General features: G+C 49.4%; 1 protein-coding gene across 1 annotated transcript; it reads left to right on the top strand.

Annotated features, from left to right (window-relative positions):
• The first annotated feature begins 16,734 nt into the window (after window positions 1-16,734).
• Window positions 16,735-22,758, top strand: FDX2 (ferredoxin 2). The gene is made up of 5 exons (XM_061558129.1): window positions 16,735-16,931; window positions 18,526-18,577; window positions 19,543-19,649; window positions 20,481-20,568; window positions 21,666-22,758. Exons 1-5 carry the CDS (start codon window positions 16,757-16,759, stop codon window positions 21,820-21,822), a joined length of 579 nt encoding a protein of 192 aa, XP_061414113.1. The 5' UTR covers window positions 16,735-16,756; the 3' UTR covers window positions 21,823-22,758.
• Window positions 22,759-22,806: the final 48 nt, after the last annotated feature.

Here is a 22,806-nt window from a genome sequence, read left to right as displayed (position 1 = left end):
ACGATTCTCTCGACGCCTTGTCAGGGGCTAAGTTTTTTTCAACGCTAGATCTCTCTTCGGGCTTCTGGCAGCTTCCCCTTGACGAGCCCTCGCGGGAAAAGACAGCGTTCCGTACGCCGCAGGGGTTGTTCCAATTTAACTGTCTGCCGATGGGGTTGAATGCAGCCCCTGCCACCTTTCAGAGATTGATGGAGTTGGTATTGACGGGGTTGCAGTGGGAGACATGTCTCATTTATTTAGATGATATTATTGTCTTCAGCCGCACATTTGATGAGCATTTATTGCGGTTGGAGGCCGTTTTTGCCAGAATGCGTTCTGCTAATTTGAAATTCAAGCCTAAGAAATGTCATCTACTGCAACGTTCCGTTCGATACTTGGGACATATTGTTAGTGCGGACGGGGTGGCCACGGATCCAGAGAAAACTGCGTGTGTCCGGGATTGGGCAACCCCCGCCACGGTGGGTGATGTGCGTCAGTTTTTGGGGTTCGCCTCATATTACCGGAGGTTTGTTCCGAATTTCGCTACTATCGCCAGGCCTTTGCATCTCCTTACTGGGAAGGGGCACAAATTTGTGTGGGGACCGCCGGAGGAGGCGGCGTTTCGGAGCCTGCGCGACCTACTGGCTACTGCGCCGACGTTGGATTATCCGGATTTTGAACATCCCTTCATTCTGGATACTGATGCGAGTGACACCGGGATTGGGGCGGTGTTGTCCCAGTCAAAAGGTGGTGTTGAGCGTGTGGTGGCGTACGGGAGTCGGGTTTTGTCTCCCGCGGAAACTCGTTACTGCGTCACTCGCAGGGAACTTTTGGCTATTGTGTATTTTCTCCGCCAATTTCGACCGTATCTGTACGGTCGGTCGTTTATTGTCCGAACGGACCATGCGGCCTTGCAGTACGCTCTTAAGATGGACCAGCCATCCGGACAATTGGCGAGATGGCTGGACACGTTGCAAGAATTCTCCTTCCAAATTCACCATCGGAAGGGTGTGCGTCACGCTAACGCGGACGCACTGTCCAGGTTGCCGCAACAATCCCCTTGTGCGTGTGCGTCGGGGACGCATAGGTGTGGACCGGCTCAGCCCCCCCCTCAACCTGTCGCGCGGGCAGTGGATGTTCTCGAACCTCCGCTTACACCGGGACCGGTTGAAGGGGGACCGGCTGACGGGATTTTGCGTCTTCCAAGGTCTGTGTGGATTCGGGAGCAAATGTTGGACGATTCTTTGGTGTCGTTACGGAAACGAACGGAGAAGGCGGGTAAGGAAGTCGGTGCGGGTGGTAATTCGGAAACTGCTCTCCGAGATGGGTTACTGATGTGGAGGGAAGGGATACAGGAACACTGGCGTCTCGTTGTGCCTGCGTCATTGCGCTATGAGTTGATTCGATCTTTGCACTGTGACACACTTTTACACCTGGGGGTGCAGAAAACCCTATTGACGCTGCAACGAGACTATTATTGGCACGGCATGACGACGGATGTCGTCGGTCACGTTCGCGCGTGTCCCGATTGTGCCCGCCGTAAGCCGCCTAAACATCCATATGTTCCGCCGATACAATCGATTAAAGTATCTCGGGTTAATGAGTTGGTGGCGTTAGATATTTTGGGACCCTTTCCGCCATCAGCTAAAGGGAATAAGTATTTACTGGTGGGGGTGGAGTACCTCTCTCGCTGGCCGATGGCCTGGCCCTTGCCTGACCAGTCAGCGGCGTCTATCACGGACGCCTTTCTATTTGGGTATGTAATGGACAAAGGGGCTCCGGAGAGGCTCCTTACGGATCAGGGACGTAACTTTTCGTCTAAATTGTTGGGGGAGGTGTGTGCGGCTCTTGGAACTAAAAAGATACGGACGTCCCCCTACCACCCGCAAACGGATGGTATGGTGGAACGGTTGAATCGGACTCTGTCCGCCATGCTGTGCCATACAGTCGGGGAAAACCAATCTGATTGGGATTTGCATATCCCTGGGGTGCTTTCGGCGTATCGCATGACGCCGCACGCGGCTACTGGATACTCGCCGTTTTTCCTTATGTACGGCCGTGAGAACGTGCCGCCGATTCATGACCAGTTGGGAACCGGTGCGAGGGGGCCTGTTAAGCCTCTTCCTGAGTATATTAAGGACAACGTTCGGCGTGTCGCTGAGGCGAGGGAAAATGCCCGCATGGCTACTGCCAAGGCTCAAGCCAGGAATGAGCGGTGTGCCCGACGTTCAAAGGGGGAGTGTCCCTGGAAAAAGGGGGACCTGGCCTGGCTTCATTGCCCACAGGTGCGGCCAGGTACATCTCCTAAATTACATCGACCTTGGCAGGGTCCGGTCCGCCTCATTGAGGTTCCCAACCCACAGTCGGCGCGTGTTCAGGTTGGTGCACGGCGTTGGTTCGTGCACACGTCCCGGTTGAAGCCATACATTGCCCCACGGCCGGATGCGTCATCTCCCCAAGTTGCCTTGCCGGGGTCTGTTGCTGCCGACTCGCCCTTGCCTGTGTCTGCTGACCTTGCGAGAGCGCCTGTCGTACCCTTCACAGACAAGCCGGCCGTGACAGCGCAGGGAGGAGGACCTTCCGCTTGTGGGACGCCGACCGGAGCCGCAGAACCCACGGGACCTGCAGCTCTTCCTATCCCTCCGCGGACGCGAGTACGGGATGTTTCTGGACGCGAGCGGGACAGTGGCGGGCCTCCAATGGCGACGGAAGAACTTGCGCCCGTCGCCCCTAAAACCCTTCCACGTTCCCGCTCGGCGGGTGGGCCGCCGACCGTCCGGGACGGCCCGGCTACCCGTACTCGCTCGAAATCCCTCACGTTTCGTTAGATTGTGTTGTGTTGTGTTATTGTTATAATGTTCTTCAATGCTTCGTGTCTTTTTGCGTGTTGGCCCTTTACACCCGCATTGCTTTTCAGGTTGCAATTCAGCCGAGGTCGGCTGGATTTTCTTTAGGGGGGAGGGTGATGTAATGCGGTTGTAAACGGCCCTTCTGAGGTGCCGTCAGGGGGGGAGGAGTTAGGTCACGTGGGGGGAGAGGGGTTGAGTATAGAAGGAGGGGAACCGGAAGAGCAGGGAGAGTGACGGGGAACCAGGAACAGAGGAAGGCCACGAAGGGCGAAGCGGGGTGTGGCGAGATCGCCACGAACACGGGGGGAGCGAGGATCGGCACCGTTGGCCAGCGGTGACCGACCCGAAGCAGCGAGGAGGCTGCAGTCAGCAGCGGGGCTGCACAGAGAGAGTGGGCAGCGGGTCTGCATACAGTGACAGCCAGAGGGTCTGCACATAGGGGTAGCAGCAAGTCTGCAGGGAGGAGGTTACAGTAGATGAAGCAGAGAGTCAGAGGGGTGAGGAAGCTATAATAGCAGTGAATAGCCGGGGGCTACAAATACAGGAGTTATAACAGAGTGCCGTGTGGGTAAAGACGTGAACCTGAATAAAGACACGAAGACAGAAAGAAGTGTTCGAGTCCTTTTATTACACTTAGTACAGCACACCGGGTGTCGGAGAGCCAAGGGTCCAAACAAATATCAGGGTCCATGGCTCAATTAACTTCGTTTTTTTTACCGAAATCAAACTGATACAGGTTACATAATTACCATTTAGAAAAAAAGTTTTAGATTTAATGTAACAACCGAAAGTTATTCATAGTTATCCCCATCGTTAATTATTCACGAGGTTAGTATAACCTGAGACCCAGTGTCCTGAGAAGACCACCCCAAACGTAAGTCTACTCGACCGTACAGAATTCAAGAACATTGGCTTATCCTTAACTGAGCCCGTGTTCTTATTTGACTGCTTCAATTATTGACGAGAACATACCTCGACCATAACGTACACATATTAAGCTAAACTTATGTGTCTTTACGTAAAACACAAGCAGCACACCAGATATCCCATGCAGTGTAGCCGTTCGCAGACCGTTGGAGCAACATTGCTGTTCGCGAGCACCTGTTATGGTGCGTAACAGTACCATACCCGGCCGCCTTTGTATTCCCCAGTGCTGATTTACACGTAAAAGTAGACAATCTGCACACACAGCCATAAAAAAACCCACAAGCCCCACAATGAGTACACACACACTCAGCACACACAATATAACCACATGCACGGTCAAGCACACACACACACGTACAACATCGACTGAGGAGCCTAATACGCCATACTGAACTCCGGTTATTATTATTCAAAACGCAGGATCGTACGGGATGGACACAACTCCTCGCGGAGGCGTTCTACCAGCAGTGGATTGACCATGGCCGCTGCTGCTGATGATGATGATCAGGATGAAGTCTTGCGTGGCAGTAGGCGAGCACGCGGGCTGCAGTTACCGCCGGTGCCGTCTCCTCCACTCAATCTTAACGCCACGGCCAAGGACACGGGGCAACCGAGTTGTGTACGTTCACAACCCTTTAGCGATCCACTGCTGGATGAAGGAAGGCATCGAGCGCTTTCAGATGTGCTTCTGCGGGCCCGTCTGGAACGTTCTTTCCTTCCGATGTTAGGAAGCCACTGGAGCTATCCACTTTTAAATCATCTGGATTTAAAACTCTTTTCTTTAGAACTGCTTGTTGTGTTTGGTTTGTTGTCTACCCCCCCCCGCCGCACCTCCGATTAGAGCAGTTGGCTACGTACGGTGTGAAAGAAGTTCAACATAGAGTACATAAACGTACAATTTCACGACGCCGGTGATCAACGCAGCAGGTTGGTGAAGTGGGTGCTCATAGAACCGTCCGGTTCAGGTCCACGGGTTCAAAGGGCACCACCACTCCACTCCCTCATCACCACCACCCCCCAAAACCCCCCACTAACTTATGTGTTTAAGAAAGTGTCAGTGTCGCTCTGTATCTGCCTCTGTGATGTCTGCCTTCCAATCTCTACCATTTAGAAACCATGTCTCTCTACGTCTCTCTCCGTGTCTATCTGTCTCCATTATTTTCTGTCTCCGTGTGGCTCTATTGTCTCTCGCTCTCTCTCTTCGTGTCGCTCTGTCTCTGTATCTGTTGCGTGTCTATTTGTCAACTCTCCCTGTCTCGCTTTCTCTCCCCACGTCCATCGATCCCAAAGGGCCCCTCTTTTCCACGCCCGCGACCTCCCGGGGCGCGTGCAGTCTCATTTCATTCCTCGCCCTCTCCGATCCCCGCTCTCGCGATCTCCTCGGCCACCTACAATGATTTCGGGGGTCTCCTTCTGGACTCACACACGCAACAACATCAACAAACAACCGCCTTTCGCCACTAAGTGACCAGAGACGTTACCTCAGCGCTTGTGCCAGGCTAGGTGCACTTTGAGGCCACGCGAGGCGTCGAAGGCTCCTTGCTGGCAGGAGGTCACGGGACAGACCCGTGACCTCCTGACTGAGATGACTGGCGAATGCACCACACACAAAGACACACGTACTCTACATGTACACGCACGCACACGCGGACTTTAATTGTACCTAATTAGTATAACAATAGCTAACTATAAACGTGTTTTATTATGCAATGTCACCGCAGACACTAAATTACTGTGTAGCGAATTGACCAGATTTAACGGGACACGGTGCTACGATCACAAACACACGAAAACAAAAGTTGACCAATCCAAACTCGAGTCGTCAAAATCGTCGTCATTTTCAGCAGCCATCAATCAATCCACCGCTGGATGAAGGCTTCACCAAGCTGTCGCCATCTCCCACGGCCCGCCGGTGTGACGATCCACTTAGCAACCTGCGGTTCCCTCCTTTGGCTGCAACTCCGATGTTAGTCTTGACCAGCGGTCATCGTCGGCACTTCTGGGTTATGGCTACGTGTCCCGCCCAACCCCACCCTTCTTAATTCAATCAAAAGACAAAGATCCCCCGTAAAACCGTAACCGATTTTTGGGGCAAGTGCTGTTAGCGCGCACCTATGAAGGCCAGGGCGGCACGCTAAGGGGGTGGGTGACCAGAACCACAGCCGGCCGCCTTCGTCTCCCTAGTGGCGATGTTTACACGTGGCACCGGGTACTAATTTGAAGCTGAGTTGACCTTGGGGAGGCCCAGGACCGGTTCAGATAATCGTCACCGATGTTTACCGTATGCGGCAATCGAACTCGGTTCGTCGGGTTCCCAACCCCGATGAGCATGGTTGGCTACGTACGGCGCGAAAGAAGTTCAACATACAATACCACATGTAACGCAGCACGCTAACCTCTGCACCACTGCTTCCCCCAGTCAATAACGATGCTTATAACCTGCGTATGTTTTCGAATCCACGTTTTTGTTCCGGTTTGTCAGTGTTATTACCGGCATGCATCTCTCTTCTGTGCACACTTTGAAGCTTTTATTCTCATTGTCCTTGTTTCTGATCCGTATCATGGCAGACAATATGCACGGCTTCAACCAGTTCTTCTTCAGGTACAATCGTTCGTTGCTACTCATTGAGTTCGGAATTACAAAACACACTTCAAGAATGTCTCTTACCCATCGTCATCTCATCGGTTTGATCCCGGTCTGCCTCAAATAACCGCCCTGCATGGGTAAATGTACATAGTCTGCTTTGTTTACAGTCGAGTCCCTATATAACAGGTATCGTCATGTCCAGAGCCGTGCCTAGAGCACGGCGAATCGGGGCGACCGCCCCGGGCCCCGCGCTTTGGGGTGGGGTGGGGGTCGCTTCGACGTTGGGTGGCCCCACATGATGGGATTCTCCCCGGGCCCCGCACTCCACCCCCCATGGACGGCCCAGCCCATTTGTCTAGCGAACTTGTTGTGCGTGAAGTTTGTCTTGCTTCTATTAATCCTGAGCCCCACTTTGCTGCTGAATGTACGAGTACGATCGAGACAAATGACGATGCTCGGCTGTCCAAGTAATGGCGGCGCGACATCCACGTGCACGCAAGAGGTGACAAGATGCGACATTTCCGATGATTATATTTGTTTTTTGCCTCCGATTGCTCTGACTTGTGACGAATTCGAGACAGGAAGACACATCGAGGCATTTCTCACCAAACGGGCCACTCCGTGTCTTGAACTGAACGAGGTGGCGTATTTTTACAACTTAAATTGTGAAAATATTTACATTCACGGAATGATTTTACTCATGGAGCTGCACACGACAAAATAGCAATGAATGAAATAATACTGAAAATTGTATTCAACTATGGCATTCAGTACGGTAACAATTGAAGTTACTGCTAATTCGCCACACTTAAATTGAAAAATAATCATCAGAATTTGGGCATAAAAATACACAAATCCGATGTCCAATTTTTTGTATTATTATTTTTTTATCAAAAACACATCCCAAGGACATCGAACCATCACTGGGTCAGAGCGCGTGTCTTGGGCGGCCCGTGACTACCCCCCAAGGAGATTACGAAACGAACCATTCACGGAATGATTTTATTCATGGAGCTGCACATAACAAAATAGCAATGAATGAAATAATACTGAAAATTGTATTCAACTATGACATTCAGTACGGTAACAATTAAAGTTACTTAAAGTTACTACTCTTTGTTTTTTTCTATAAAGTCACGTCGGTAAAAAAATTAAAATAAATTAAATCACGACGTTTCGGACGCAACACAAGCGTCCTTCTTCAGGTGGGGACAACTTAGCGAAAGCACTCCGCTTACCGTTGCGCCCGAAACGTCGTGATTTAATTTATCTTAATTTTTACCTACGTGACTTTACCGAAAAAACCAAAGAGTATGAATCCTTGCAGTCACGAACACTTCACATGCTAGGGCGAACTGCCCCTGCGTCCTTCTCTGGCGCAGACAAGCGCTTCTCTCCGCTTTCCTCGTATCTTCCCTCGTCTCTCTCGTGCCTCTCTCCTCGTAAATGTCCTCCTGTGTCCCTCTTTACGTCTCACCTCATGGTTTTCATCTTGTGTCTCATCGTATCCGCATCTCCGATTAGCTGCGTGTGGTGCAAACGAAGTTCAACATGGCTATATGCACGTGTCTCCCTCTGTGTGTATCTCCCTTCTCGTGTCTGTTCTCTAGTCTTGACTATCTCCCCGTCTTTCTTTGTGTTTCTCATCTTCTATCTCTTCCTTTCGCTCATTGTACCTCCCTTGGTGCGTTGCTGTTTGCATGTTTCTTGTGAATTCTCTGTAACTTCACAATGCGCGCTGCTCGGATTCTAGAGTGTGGATTCACTGCCATTTCCCGCACCTCCGATTTAGGACGGTTATCTACGTACGGTGCGAAATAAGTTCAACATACATACAAACATTACGGCCTAATTGCACCTGAAGGTGTATGTGGATTGGTGTTCAAGCCATGTCATAATAATCTTAGACACGAAGGGGTAAATACATCCATGGGAAAAGCTTTGGAGGAAATGATTAGCCATGATACGTGAGGCATTGGGTGGAGGTGGTCCGATTCTGGTCAGTGAGAATTTCATAATTGTTTTTTTCTTCTCTGGAACCAAGGCATGCCCCCCTAACTCAAAATAATCGTTCGTGTGTCGTTGTGGAGAATATATCTAACGAAATAAATACGTGAACAATACGACTCCTTCACATATCGATTTCTCCTCATATAAGAGACGTTGCCTGCTTATTTGTTTTGCTATTTGTATTCTCGTGATGACTTTGAGTTAAGTATTTAAGAATTTTGCGTCGAACTAAAATTTAATATCGTAAAGGCAACGACCGTGGCTGTTAGATCCGTAGTTCACCAGCATTCATGCTAGCAAGCCTGACTGCTGATGAGACATTGGAAGTTGAAAAGGGTCCAGAGATTTCTTGTCTTGAAACAATGCTGCTGAAATGATTCACATACCCCATGAAGATCTATACAAGTCAAACAAGTGAATGCAACAGTGGGGCTGGATATTTGGGACCTTTGCCACATTCGCTACTAGTCGAATACATTTATTCCGATGGCAGTAGATATCTGACGGAGCGTGGGCGATATTTCATGAAACGACGGGGAAACTACTTGTGATGTAACGGCCCTCCAGAACGGTCCCTGGAACATCAGTTGACGTTTATCCCCGCAGCTACTTGACTGGGAGTAAACCCCGCGGTGATGACGATGTGTGATTTGTGTGTGTTTAGTTTGTTGTCCTTCCCCTGCACCTCCGATTAGCACGGTTGGCTACGTCAGGTGCGAAAGAAGTTCAACATAAATACACACAGGGATGATTGGAGGGGGAGGGAATGGTAGTGGGGACCGAGGTTGAAAAGAGGGGACATTCGGAGGAGAGACGTGCATGAAGGAGGGTCTGTGTCTGTGTGTGACGGAGGTGGAACTAACGGACTGGGGCCCTTGCCGGTTTCGGCGTATCGATGAGGAGAGTGGTCGCTGTGTAGTTTGTCTCATGCACCGGATAAGTAATTGACATGCCGAGGAGAGAATACGACTTCCAGGCAGGTGATGGCAGGTGTGTGAAACATAAACCGATTAGTTCAGGACGTCCACTTCATCATCCCCAAACAGACGTATCCATAGATTTAATAAACAGAACGCTGGTTAGAACGCTGTCAATGTGTCCAATGTACAACGTAGTTATTGGGATGAACATCGGTGTTGTTTGCATATCAAATAAGCGTGCACGCAACCACCAGACTGGGAACGACGCCGATTTAGTTCATGTATGGGAGAATCTGGTGCATGCCAAGTGAATTAATCGTTGGGACACCCTCGGGGAGAGACTCAAAGTGAAGTATTAAACAGTAAATCATCGATATTGAGGTGTGGCAGAACAGGCACTGAAAAAGAGTTAAAAGACGACAAGGGTGGGAGTGGTAGAACCCAAGTTGCAATGTTCATGGCAGGGGACTTGGCTTGGCATCACCATAGTACAGTGATGGGATCCGTTGAAATTATGATATTTAATAGTACAGGGTAAACCATAATGGGAATTATATAGAGTCTTCGTGTGTGTGGTGTGTATGCATGTTGTCATTGCACGGGACAGCTTTGATCAAATCAATCAAACTTTATTTAATATCGCGCCCTTCACAATAAAATGATCACAGAGCACTTCACGTGACCATAACATTACATCAATCGGTCAGGTGCCACCTCCCCCCCCCTCCCAATATTTGATATGTTTCGCACGGTCGCAAACGTTGCCGTAATAATGTCAATTAAAATAAGCATTTTCACGAAGAACAAAAAATACATTTAAAGCGCATTTTAAATAAGTTTGTTTTTCTTTGACATTGTTCAAAACGTATTTCATGGTGGTTGTCAAGGGGGCCCCAACTCATAGCTTAAACTAAACAATTTGGCCACAAATGATAGCTCAACGAAGTGGCTCACCATATGGAGATGTATAGCAGCCAAATGCTCTAAACGCGTGATTGTATTTTAAATATGGAGGGAAAACAGGAGGATCCGGAGAAAAATCCACGCGACCACGGGGAAAGAGAAAAATGTAATCCCCAAATATAGAGCAGCAGGCGTCAGGGTCGGGATCGCACCCACGACCTCCTCCATACCAAGCGAGATAGTTGGCCATGAGGAGGGGGGGGGGCGGGGGGGGGCATGGCACCCCCCCTGTCCTCACGCTAATTCCTTACCCCCATTGTTTTTTTTGTGTCCGGAACGCCATTCCGCTGCACAAACGTAGCAGCAGCAGCATTGAATCTCCACCGACTGTATAAGAGACACGTAAAGGCCCCAAACTCTTTCACGTCTCTCCCATGGCCTTCAAACGTCACAGCTTGGCTCTGGTGCCTCAGAGTAACGGTCAATGCATCATTGTCTCTGAAATATCGTGGGCAATATAATGTGCAGTGTTATTGCTGTTGCTGTTCCTTGTGTTCACTGCCTGACCTAGCACTTCTCTTATTGTGTTAACGCATGTTCCTTGGTTTTTTTCGCGTCTCCCTTACCTTCGGTGTTCAAGAGCTGCATGCAACATTGCTTCGTCCTTATTTGAAACAGATGTCACTTTTTTTTCAATCAACTTCAACATCGCCGTTTCGAATTGTGTCCGCACCTTTTGTTTATGAATTCATAGCTGTCAACCCATCACGGTTTAGCCCGTATACTTGTACAGGGAAATTGAGTGTTCAGGTCCATACTGCGTACAGCCGTTTCAATACGGGCAAAACATTTTGTTTGTTTGTATTTCTCCCTTGTGATGATGGGACTTTGTAAAATTCACGTTGAGATTTATAAGGGCACGGGGTGACCAATAAGGTCTGAATTGGTCTGTAATAAGGTAGGCACTGATAAGGGGTTGACAGGTATGTTAACTTTTGAGATGGGGGGGGGGGGAGAGATGGTGGATCGTGTAGGGGACCAAGAGATGGCAGTAGCAAACGTAGGCTGGTGAACCCATGTGAGCGTGAAGATGCATGTGCATGCTAGGCTGAATGGGGTTTGCATCAGCCAGTCATCTCGGTCTTCTCGGTCACTCGACCCGTGGCACCTGCTGGGTCTGCCCCGTGACCTCCTGCCAGCGGGCGTTCGACACTTCACGTGGCCTCAAGGTGCACATGGCCTGGCACAAGCGTCGTGGTGACGTCACCGCCACTTAGTGGCGAATGGCGGTTGTTGTTGTTGTTGCATGCTAGGGGGAGCGGTAGTGTAGCGGTTAGCGCGCTGCGCTACGAACCCGGCCACCCGGGTTCGATTCCAGCTCACAGCCAACACCGGTGACGATTATCTAAACCGGTCCTAGGCCTCCCCCTAGGTCGACTCAGCCTCAAATGAGTATGGTGCGGTGTGTCAACATCGCCGCTCGGGAGACAAAGGCTGCCGTACGTGGTGTTGGCCACCCACCCCCTCATGCGCCGTCGCGGCCTTTATAGGTGCTCGCTAACAGCACTTGCCCCTACAGTCTGTTAAGGCTATACGGGGGGTCTTTGTCTTTGCATGCTAATACAGGTGTCTGTGCGTGCGTTCGCGACAAACATCCATAACAAAGCTTTTTTGGGTTCGATCGCGGAAAATAAATGTGCTCTTAAACCTGCCAGCCCCCGACACAGCCAATTAGTAAGGTTTGTCACGAAAACAAAACATGCTAATTCGTTACTAATACAGCACACTGGTGTGTTGGCGAGTAAATCCACAACATTGACAAATCGAGTACGACGTTTCGCCAGCAATTGCAACTAGCATCATCAGGCGACAGCCAGATTTGTGGAGAAATCCTCCTCCTGTGTTAAACCCACTTGTAAGAATATGGGTGTGTGGGGAGCAGGGGCACAATGGTTAGCGCAGTGCGTACAAAGCCGATGACCTGGGTTCGATTCCCGCTCACGGCCAACACCAGTGAAGATATCTGAACCGGTCCCGGGTCTTCCCTAGGTCTACTCAGCCTCAAGTAAGTACCTGGTGCGGTGTGTAAACATCGCTACAAGACAGACAAAGGCGGCCGGGCGTGGTGTTAGCCACCCGCCTCCTCGTGTGCCGTGCCGGCTTTCATATGTGCTGCTCGCTAACAGCACTTGCCCCTAAAGTCCGTTAAGCCTATACAGGGGAACTTTGTCTTTGTATGTCCGTGGTAAACCTCGCACAAGCCCAATTAGATGTGGAATTGCTTGGGAGTGTGGGACTGCACGTGTCTAGTCGTACGAAGAGACCGAACGTGACGTGGACTCGTCCAGGGTCTTGTACCTCGAGGGCTGAAGGGTTGCTGCGTAGATTTTGAAATACCCCAAAGCCCCTTGTATGAATGATCCAGAGTGGACAGGTGGCCTACAGGCCAGATGTCCTCAAAGCGGGCCCTGTCCGAGCCATGGCCCGTTGTTGGAGTGATACGGCTCCCCGTGGCGCAAATAGATACAGATTAATGAGATAAAATGGAGTTGGATAATGCATACTTCGTAGGAGACTTCGGGTGACAAGGGGTCACAGATTAGTCGTTAAAATGCCAATACGTTCTGACATTCATCTTGCACACGTGTTGTCATGTTTGTAAACGTGACACTCTACGACGTCACCCGCAGGAAAATATCGTTGAATTACCCTTCCCTCTAAAGTGCACACAGTAGGCCTTACACGCACGTGTGGTGTTAGGTTCCACCCGGTCACATCCCCTACGTTGGACTGATGTGCGCCGCGCCGAGCCGAGCACCTGTGTTTTCATCAACAACAATGCACGTGTCCCGACACGACACGGGGCGTGAATGTGCAGAAGCCCCCGAGTCAGAAGAACACTTCCCCACCCTTGAACATTCCGCGCGGTGTTCTGCAGCGCCCCTTGCATGTGCGATTGCGTGTTGCTCTTCTGACCTGATGACCCCATCGGCATCATCGTCTTCACCACCATCACCAGTCGATTATAATCTGTAATTGATTAATCCACTTAATCGATCCGGTTGATGTACGTGCACTGTGATTGGCTCTTTCACACCGGCGAATTGCAGCGCAGCGTGACGCGTGCCAAGTCGGAAATTGAATTCGCCGCTGAAAGGCAACTGACCAATGTCTGTCTGTGTGCTTATTGAGGTTAATAACCAGGGGAGACTTGCTCCATTGTATTTTCAGGCCGTGTCCGTCCAGATCTTTCCCAGTATTTTTTTTTTCAGGGCCCGAATGATGTTTTTTGTTATATAAAGAATGGAGGGCAAACCAAGAGGCTAAATCACCCAGGAGGAATTTGGGGGCGGGGGGCGGTGAAGGTGAAATGAGGGGGGGCGGAAATGGAGTACGTGTACACACTCATAATTGGGATACGATCAAGATCAAAAATTCACACTAAATATTTTGACGTAAGACACTACCACTAAAGTACAGGGTACGCATACCCTTTAGAATCAGACTATTGTACCCTATATTTAGATACTGTACTGACCTTCAGAATATCTGCACTATTCACGCATATATGTTGCACACCACAATAGCTTGGGGCGCCACGGTGGCGATATGTTAACTACCTCGCCTGGTGTACAGGAGGCCGTGGGTTATTTTTGGGAGTTATTTAATGTTATCCCCGTGGTCGCGTTGGTTTTTCTCGGGGTCCTCCGGCTCTTCCCTCCACATTAATAAACACGCGTTTAGAGTATTTGGCTGCGAAACATTTCTACATGATAAGCCACTTCGGTGAGCTGTCATTTGTGGCCAGGTCGCTTCTTAAAAGGAGCTATATGGCTCAGTGGGCTTCACTTGGTAAAAATAAAGAGTACTCTTTGGTTCTTTCGGTACAGTCACGTAGGTATAAAATAAAATGAATCACGACGTTTCGGGCGCAACACAAGCGTCCGTCATCAGGTGGGAAAGCATGGCCTGCTGCTGAGGCAAACTGTTTTCAAATCAAGATAAAAAAATAAATAGCTTTAGTATCATGAGGACGAGTGAAGGCAAAATGGATGTGGCATGCCAAATCATTTATTTATGGAACATCGTTCCAGATTTTTCCGGCTGAAATTAAACACTTGTTGCAATAGACGCAGTGACATATATCAATTGAGTCGCGTCACTTGGGGATTTCCAGCGCGTAGGAATTTAGCAGTAGGCATCCGCAGGGGACACGAGAAGCGCCAATTGAGACAATCGACACCGTGATGGGGTGCAGCTCAGGACTCGTGTGACCCGCGTGTGTGACCCCAGCGAGCCGCGTGACGTGCGCCTGTGGTGCGGCTCGTAGTCGTCACTGGGGAGACAAAGGCGGCCCGGCGGGGTGCTGGCTACCCCACCCCCTCCGTGTGCCGTGTCGGCCTTCATAGGTCCTCGCTCACAGCACTTGCTCCAACGGTCTGCTTAAGGCTATACGGGGGACCTTTGTCTTTGCTGTGGGCATTACGTGCGCGTGACGTCTGTACGTTCGCGTGTGAAGGGGCCGAATTGTGAGGCTTGTGACGTTAAAGCCCCAAGAAAGATAACGATGCCCCGTATATAATACAGATACTACTGGGGGAAGTGCTGTCAGCGAGCACCTATTAAGACCGAAACGGCGGACGAGAGGATGTGGTTCGGAGGGCACCACGCCCAACCACCTTTGTCTCCTCGGGGCTGATGTTTAAATAACGCACCGTTTACTAATGTTAAGGCTGTGTCAACGCAGAGGAGACCCAGGGTCGGTTCAGATGTAACTCGCCACTGATGTTAGCCGTGCCCGCGAATCGAACCCGGTTTGCCGGGTTCTTAGCGTCTCTCTCTCTCACACACCCCTCTCTAGACATTTTCGTACACAGTTATACGCTCCTGTGTCGTCCTCTAGTGGCTAACGAAGGCTCATTGCGGCTCTACTGGAGTAAGGGCCACAGTGCGTTTTTTAAAGACTAAATTCGAGACTGAACCTTTATGTTTGGGAGATGCAATTCAAAGTTTTGGGATTGTCTTAATACACTCTATAATAAGTATAAGCACATACAACCTAGCTACATGCCAAATGTAAAGTTTCTAGACCTTTGAGTTGTTTTTTTGGGATAAGGGTGTCATTTCAGAGCAAAATTTGTCACATTTTGGATTTCAGTTTTTAAAGTAGGATGGATGTAACCTTTGGATTGAGCACTCTTCAATATATCCAGATTGCCATTTCTTTCTAGGCCTACGTTCAAACACGAACGAGTTCAAATAAATTGTCGTTCTAGCACTGTTACATAATTAATTGACCAAGGTACTCCTAACATCAACATTATTTCGTAAGGAGCCGTCCATAAATGACGTCACGCGATTTTGGACGATTTTTGACCCCCCCTCGTCACACGGCGTCACAAAAGTCAGACCCCCCCCTCAAATATGACGTCACAAAGCTCTGCCCCCCCCCCAAAAAAACATGCTTCAAATCGCTTTAAACTATTGTCATTGTAGTGCGTATTTAATGTGGCGCTGCACTCTGATGTTGTAGGATAAAACATTTATTAAAAAGTCTATTTAATTAAGTAGAACGCGTTGTCTATATTTATTTAAAGTTGCGCATTTTGATGTGACGTCAAATTTATCAATCCCCCCCCCCCCCTCGTCACAAATCGTCACAAATGTCTGACCCCCCCCCCCCCTAGGTGCGTGACGTCATTTATGGACGGTCCCTAACTCTATTCACATTTGTTTACATTGTTTATAATGTACGCAAAACGTGTTACGCTCCGCCCAAGGCAACATGGCGCGTCTCATTTGCATACCGTTGTGACGTCACGCGCCACCTCCACGTGCTCACGGCACGATGGAAACTCTCCGCGCTTTCCCGTCACAGAACGTGTCTCCTGCCGTATCACGTGCCCTGGTCAGTTCTCCGTTTAACAAAAGCTCCTTAGTAGTACGCTGGTCGGGAATGAATCCCCATACATCCAATGGTAAAAAGTCCCCTTTTAGCGCCGAGTCAAATTTACCGCTCAGGGGCCGCCCATAAATGACGTCACGCACCTGGGGGGGGGGGGTGAGCATTGTTTTGTCTAATTTGTTTGTTTCGATTTAAAGCTTTCGTGACTGCAGGGATTCATCTTCTTGGTTCTTTCGGTAAAGTCACGTATAATTCTCACGACGTTTCGTCGTGAGAATTATTTTATCATGTTTTATTTTTATTATTTTATTACTTCCCTTCTACGTGACTTTACCGAAAGAACCAATAAGATAAATTGTTTGTGTTTCTCCCTTGTGGTGGAACTTTGTAGGATGAACGTTGAGATGTATAAGGGCTCGGGGTGACCAATAAGGTCTGAATTGATCTGTAATAAGAAAGGGCACTGATAACGAGTTGACAGCTATGTTAACAATCACATTTGTTGATTCCTCCGATAATGAAAACAACCATCAGCCTCCCTTCCTCGCGACGTCTCCGTTGCACAGAACTACTCCGATGACGTCATCAGAACCAAAGGCTGCGAAATACCGTCATCAACAACAGCGACATGACGTCACCGCCGAAGGTCTTTGGCAGAGTGACGTCACTTCTGCCCATGGCAGCAGCAGCCGCCACCGCAGCGGCCTGCGCGCTCCTCGGCTCGCGGTTGGCGCCGGGGCTCGGCTGGCCGCGCCTGCCGCGCGCCCTCGCCCCGCGCCCGCGGCACGCGCAGGCAAGGCCCGGGGGCTCGCGGCTCGCGGATGCGGCCCGCGCCTTCAGAGCGTCCACGCGTGAGTTGATTTATCTACGCGGAGCGGTTGTCGACTCCGATGCTGGCTGGATGAGGGGGCCCAAGGCGTTTGACCATACTTCACCTTTCCCCGGGGCATAGCGAAGGGGGTTTTCTGTGCTGCCCTCTGCTGCCCACCGAGTGAGGGCTCCGCAAGTAGCCGCGTGTGTTGATCCGTCGTGGTTCAGAGTGATCGCGAGAGTCGTGGGGGAACACAAATGTGGCCACATCAGCAGCCTGGTGAAGATACTGTGTGTCAACACCGCTTGTTCTGAATCGATACCGATTTGAAATTGTGCACTGTGCTCCCAGAAAGGCCTGTCCGGCTCGTAGGTTATGTAAATAAATGTATTTGTACGTGGATAGACGGAGACAGTTTATATTCTAACTTATTTTATTATTATGCTGATCGGTGGTCACACACCACACCAACTATCCCCAGGCTCAATCGTGCTTTAGCTTCTGCGCTCTTACGGCCTCGTCATAGGAATGTCGAATTGCCAGTAGCTGGCTCAGAGGCGCCAGGTGAGATGAGTAGTAGTAGTATTATTATTGTTCTCACCCAGAAGCTCGTGACCAAATCACCTGGAATGCGACCGATCCCGTCAGATCTCAGAAGCTCAGGGGAATGGGTACTGTATAAGACCTCCGTTGACCGATCACCGTGTACGCCGCCAGGCTTGTGGCGGGATATATGTTGTGGGCAGCAGAGGGCAGTGCTGCTACATCCATGCCCTGTTGTTGAATAACTTATTCTTAGGTTTTTTCGGTAAAGTCACGTAGGTAAAACATCAAAATTATTTTATTTTAATTAATTTTGATGTTTTACCTACGTGACTTTACCGAAAAAACCTAAGAATATGAATCCTTGCAGTCACGAAAGCTTCAAATCTAGAGTTGAATACCTTGTTCACAGCGTCTATGCTATGCTTGCAGGCACCTTCAACCTGTACTGAGGCGAGTGTTGATGTGTGGTCAAGTCACCTCACGTCCTGCACGGCGTGGGGAGACCCTCATCCTGCAGTAGAATAACACAACAGATCGGGCGTGTATAGTGTTACCCGTGGACCTGTGGATAATAGGGTGGCACTTGACATTCAAGTTTGTCTTTTTTTCAAGGTCACGCCTTGTGGTTTTATTTATTTGTTGAACTGAAACGCTGCAAGTTTAAAGACATCCCCTCAATATCGAATAGCTGCTCAACGGAGTTGGAAAATGCATCGCAGTAAATGCATATATAGTCAGAGTAGCGGCATATATGCATAGAAGATAAGTAGATTCCTGAACAACCTGTAAATATTAACAGATTTGAATTACATTTTCAGAAGTTGACTTTTACACCAAAAGTAACATTGAGAGGGTGTAATCCAAGCAAATTAAAACTTCACTTTTTTATTTGCATATTGAGTTGTCACTAACGAATATCAGTATGGTATTACCTCTCGTAATTTCAACAATGGCATATTAAAGGAAGTAACTGTGAGATGTGATGGCATCAATTTCTTGCCCGTGATGACCCTTTGGCCGTGACCTGTGCTACCTCTTCCTGCACAATGAGTATGTTGCATATGTTGCTGTTTCTGCTCCCATCTCAGGAAACAATGGCGGGGAGTACGAATGGAAAGACCCCGATTCACCACTCGACATGTAAGCATTAACGTCCTTGTGTGTGTGTCAACCAAAATGAGTTCTCAGAGAAAGAGAGACAGAGTCCAAGGTGCTGAACCCAGGATCTCAGTGATGCTTGCTCATTGTCGATGACATGCCATGGCCAGTTGGAGCGTCCTGAGAGAGAGAAGCCGATGACCAAATCACCGAATGGGAAGCTAAGCAGGTTGAGTCAAGCTAGAGCTTGGTTGGGCAGCATCATACATAGGCTGCTTACCCGAGCAATGTCAACACAGGGCCATGCAGAAAAGTACTGTACCATGCCTCAACGTCTGTGCACCTCGTCTTCACCAACTGGCACTGACTAGCATGGTGAGAAGTATGGTCAAATAACCCCTATAATGTTCACGGCATGGGGAGACCCTCTACCACCAATGAATTGACATTAAAGAGAAACCCAGTCACTCAGTCCTTCACCCCAGGGATGTTTGAGCGTATTGCTAGTGATGTTGGTGTTGAACTTGTAGCACAGTTTATCTGCTCCGGCTGAACTTCATATTTGGGAATATTATGGTCGGAGAGATTGAAAAGCCAAACCGTTCCGGAGCAAACACATAACCATCCAGATTCACATCTTGTAGAAATATCATACATCCCATTGACGATTTACCTGATAGCAATGTAGTCTTGACACATTCTTTATAAACAGCACAAATTTATGCACGTGTTTAAATATGAATTTGGCTTATACATGCACACATACAAATGCACTAAGTTACACATACATCCTGCACATACTGATAACAACTGTATGGGATATGGGATATGGGTGGTGCATCTGCTGGACATCATGGTCTGCTGAGAAATAACCGATTTCTGTCACCTGACCTGCCATTGTGCTTATTCATAGTGCACCTAGCCTGGCACATGCACAGCAGTGATGCCCACCACCGCAACGAATGGTGTCTGTAGTTGCTAATATCCATGTGTATTCGTGTGTGCAGTGTACACGTGGAGTTTGTGTCGAGAAGTGGGGAGGTGACGCGCGTGGCTGGCAAAGTTGGCGACAATGTGATGTATCTGGCCCAGAGACACGGCATCAGCATTGAGGGTGTGACGCTACAACACACACACGGACACGGACTCAGAGAAAGAGACACGGAGTGTCTGGACGTGTTTGTGCGACCCTACAACATGCACACGTGACCCAGAAAGAGTGGGGTTGTGTGTGTGACACCATAACACACACAGGACCCAGGGAGCTAAGGAGGTGGGGAATCGTGAGTGTGTGTGTGCGTTTATGGGGAGCGGCAGTGTAGCAGGTAGCGCGCAGCGCTACGAACCTGGCGACCCGAGTTCGATTCCCGCTCACGGCTTTGAACCTCGCCTAGGTCGACTTAGTCTCAAATGAGTATCTGGTGTGATGTGCAAATATCGCCACTGGAGATACAAAGGCGGCCAGGCGTGGCGCTGGCCACCAACCCCCTCGTTTACGGTTCTGGCCTTCAGAGGTACTCGCGAACAGTACTTTCCCCAATAGTCTGTTAAAAGCTATACAGGTGATCTTTGTTTTGTGTGCAACCCTACAACATTTACACTGGATACTGAGAGTGGGAGTTGATGTTAGGAAAGTGGTGGTGGAGATGGTTCACTCACTGCATTGTGGTCCCAGTGACCTGGGTTTGATTCCCAGCCATTGGTAACATCAGTGGCAAATTATATCTAAACCCGTCTTTATTTCAAACTTTAACGAGTACTTGCCGCAGTGTCTGAAAACCACCGGTGAGACGGACGGCTGGGTGTGATTTTGGTCATACCATCTCCACCCTTTGTGCATAATCACCGTGCTTGCTAACAGCACTTACCTCACCAGTCTGTTAAGGCTCCACAGAGGATCTGTGTATCATACTGCATGTTGTATGTGTGCGTGTTGATGTTCCAGGTGCCTGTGAAGCATCCCTTGCGTGCTGCACGTGTCACGTCTACGTAGACGATAAATTCTACGACATGCTTCCGAGCCCCACTGAAACGTGAGCTACGATGCCACCCCACCACCATGGTGCACGCACCCGAGACTCGGCTCGGGGGGAGACTGGGGTCTCGCGATCACAAAGCCCATTGTGTAATAATGTGTTTTCCTTAAGGGACAGAGCCCAGGTCGAGAGTTGAATATGTATGCATTTAGAAGGACAACAAACTAAACATGTCAATCATGATACATATGAATATCACGATTGACATGATGAATCGCAGAGCACGGGGATGTGGCGTCTAGTAGGTTTTCGATTGCTTCCCTCTCATGACCTGACGAATTGTCATGATTCATCGTCGTGATTTAATTGTAACAGTGGCGTTACCAATTCATCTCGGTAGCATGTGCATTGCACTCTGAATGTGGCGACCTTAGCTTTCCACCCTTGTCTGGAATCATAGGTGAGTGACATCTGAACTGGTCGCAACTCCCCTCCCCTTCAACTTGCACCGACGAGTGTGTTGCGGCATATATCGTTAAAGATTCCCCATTCATCACCATGGCATAGGAAGATCATTCAGCAGTCGATTGACAAAGAGCTGCAAATTATTAGCGTTTTGCCATTGTGGTTTTCGTGAACCTATTACAGCATGTACAACTAATTAATAATTGTGAGTGTATGTATGTTATTTATGAACGTTATGTATACAAATGAACCCCATCTCGTGGTTCCATACACTGTTTGATGTTCGTGTTGGTGATACCATTATGAGAAGAAACTCTGGCAGTTCACTGTCCTGCCAGATCTAACCCAGGCATAGCATTCACAGGGACCGCTGGTTAATGGGGGCTCTGGCTTTGTGCGCTCAGCTGGTAATTCCTGCACAGTAACAGCGCATAAAATGAGCACGTGGCAGTAACTCATGATAAGCATGTGCCAGAGTCGCCAAAAGGACGGCAACCATTATGTCATCTGACCAAACTCCTTGTTTGTGGATCCAGGGAACTTTAGCTCAGCAGATCTTACAGAAGCATCTGGCCTCACTCGCGTGGAAGAAATAACCATCACGGAAGAATAATTGGCTAATTGATCGATTGTTGCGTGCGTGTTGTTAGGTGCACACTAACAGTACATGGGGTGTGCGGTGAATGCAGGGAGGAAGATCTGCTGGACATGGCCCCGGGTCTGCGGGAGACGTCAAGGCTCAGTTGCCAGATCCTCCTACGCCGGGACCTGGAGTCCATAAAGCTCACGTTACCACGAGCCACACGGAACTTCTATGTGGACGGCCACCGTCCCACGCCTCACTGAGACATGACGTGGGATTGCACGTCATGCCTCTCTATGTGGACACAGGTCGCATGAGACACAGCCTAATGGAGATATGACTCACTGGGACACTCAGTCACGGGAACCACAGGACCCTGACATCTTGAGACACGGAGACGCAGATACACGAGGACATGTAGACATAACACAGGAAGAACGGGAGTGGATGTAAGGTTACTTGAGTATGCGGAGACACAGGGAGGCACTAGCCCCATAGCTGTCTGAGACATGTGAATCCACAGATACATGGTGAGACGAGGACATACCGGGGGGGGGGGGGGCGCACATGAGGCCACAGGGACATGAGATATGGGGCGACCGTGAGATGGAATCATGTTTGACAACCCCCCACCGAGACACAGTGACAAGAATGGATGGGGACACGTGGTGATACACAAACATTGAGAGATAGACACTGTCCCCTGGCGCACCAACATCTGGTGCCGCAGGGGCCACTGGGAGAAACATGGACAATTGGACACTGAGAGACGTGGGGGCACACGTGTACATTTAAGGAATGTTGAGACATCTGAGAAGTCATGAAAGCTTGAGATAAAATGTTAACATGTGGATACAGATGGCAGCATTGGGTTTAGCTATCAAGTGTACAGGTGGTACAATTGCACTGGGGCCTACGGACCAGGCGGGTCCAGGCGCCGGGCTACCAAGCTGGGGGGAAATTGGACGGGGCCTCATTTCATTCCTTGCACCAGGGCCGATGCCAACTCTGCTACGCCACTGGATGGCAGTGGTCGGAACGGGCTCATGATAGCCATGTTGGAGATCGGACCATCATTGTGATGGTTCTGGGTTAAAACATGTAATGTACGCGTCTTGTAAAGAACAGTATTTAATTGAATCTATGCGTTATTAAGCGTGTGTGCGTACACCTGAAATAAAAAAAAGTGAAACTCTTAAGGTTGTGAAATCTGCTTCCTGTGGTTTACCAGAGCCAAGACTGGACTT

The sequence above is a fragment of the Lethenteron reissneri genome, chromosome 24 (assembly GCF_015708825.2).
Source record: "Lethenteron reissneri isolate LAM-NWPU_2019-01 chromosome 24, ASM1570882v1, whole genome shotgun sequence".
Classification (NCBI taxonomy): domain Eukaryota; kingdom Metazoa; phylum Chordata; class Hyperoartia; order Petromyzontiformes; family Petromyzontidae; genus Lethenteron; species Lethenteron reissneri.
Note: the sequence above shows the minus strand (reverse complement) of the source record. Positions and strands in the feature narration are given on the sequence as shown.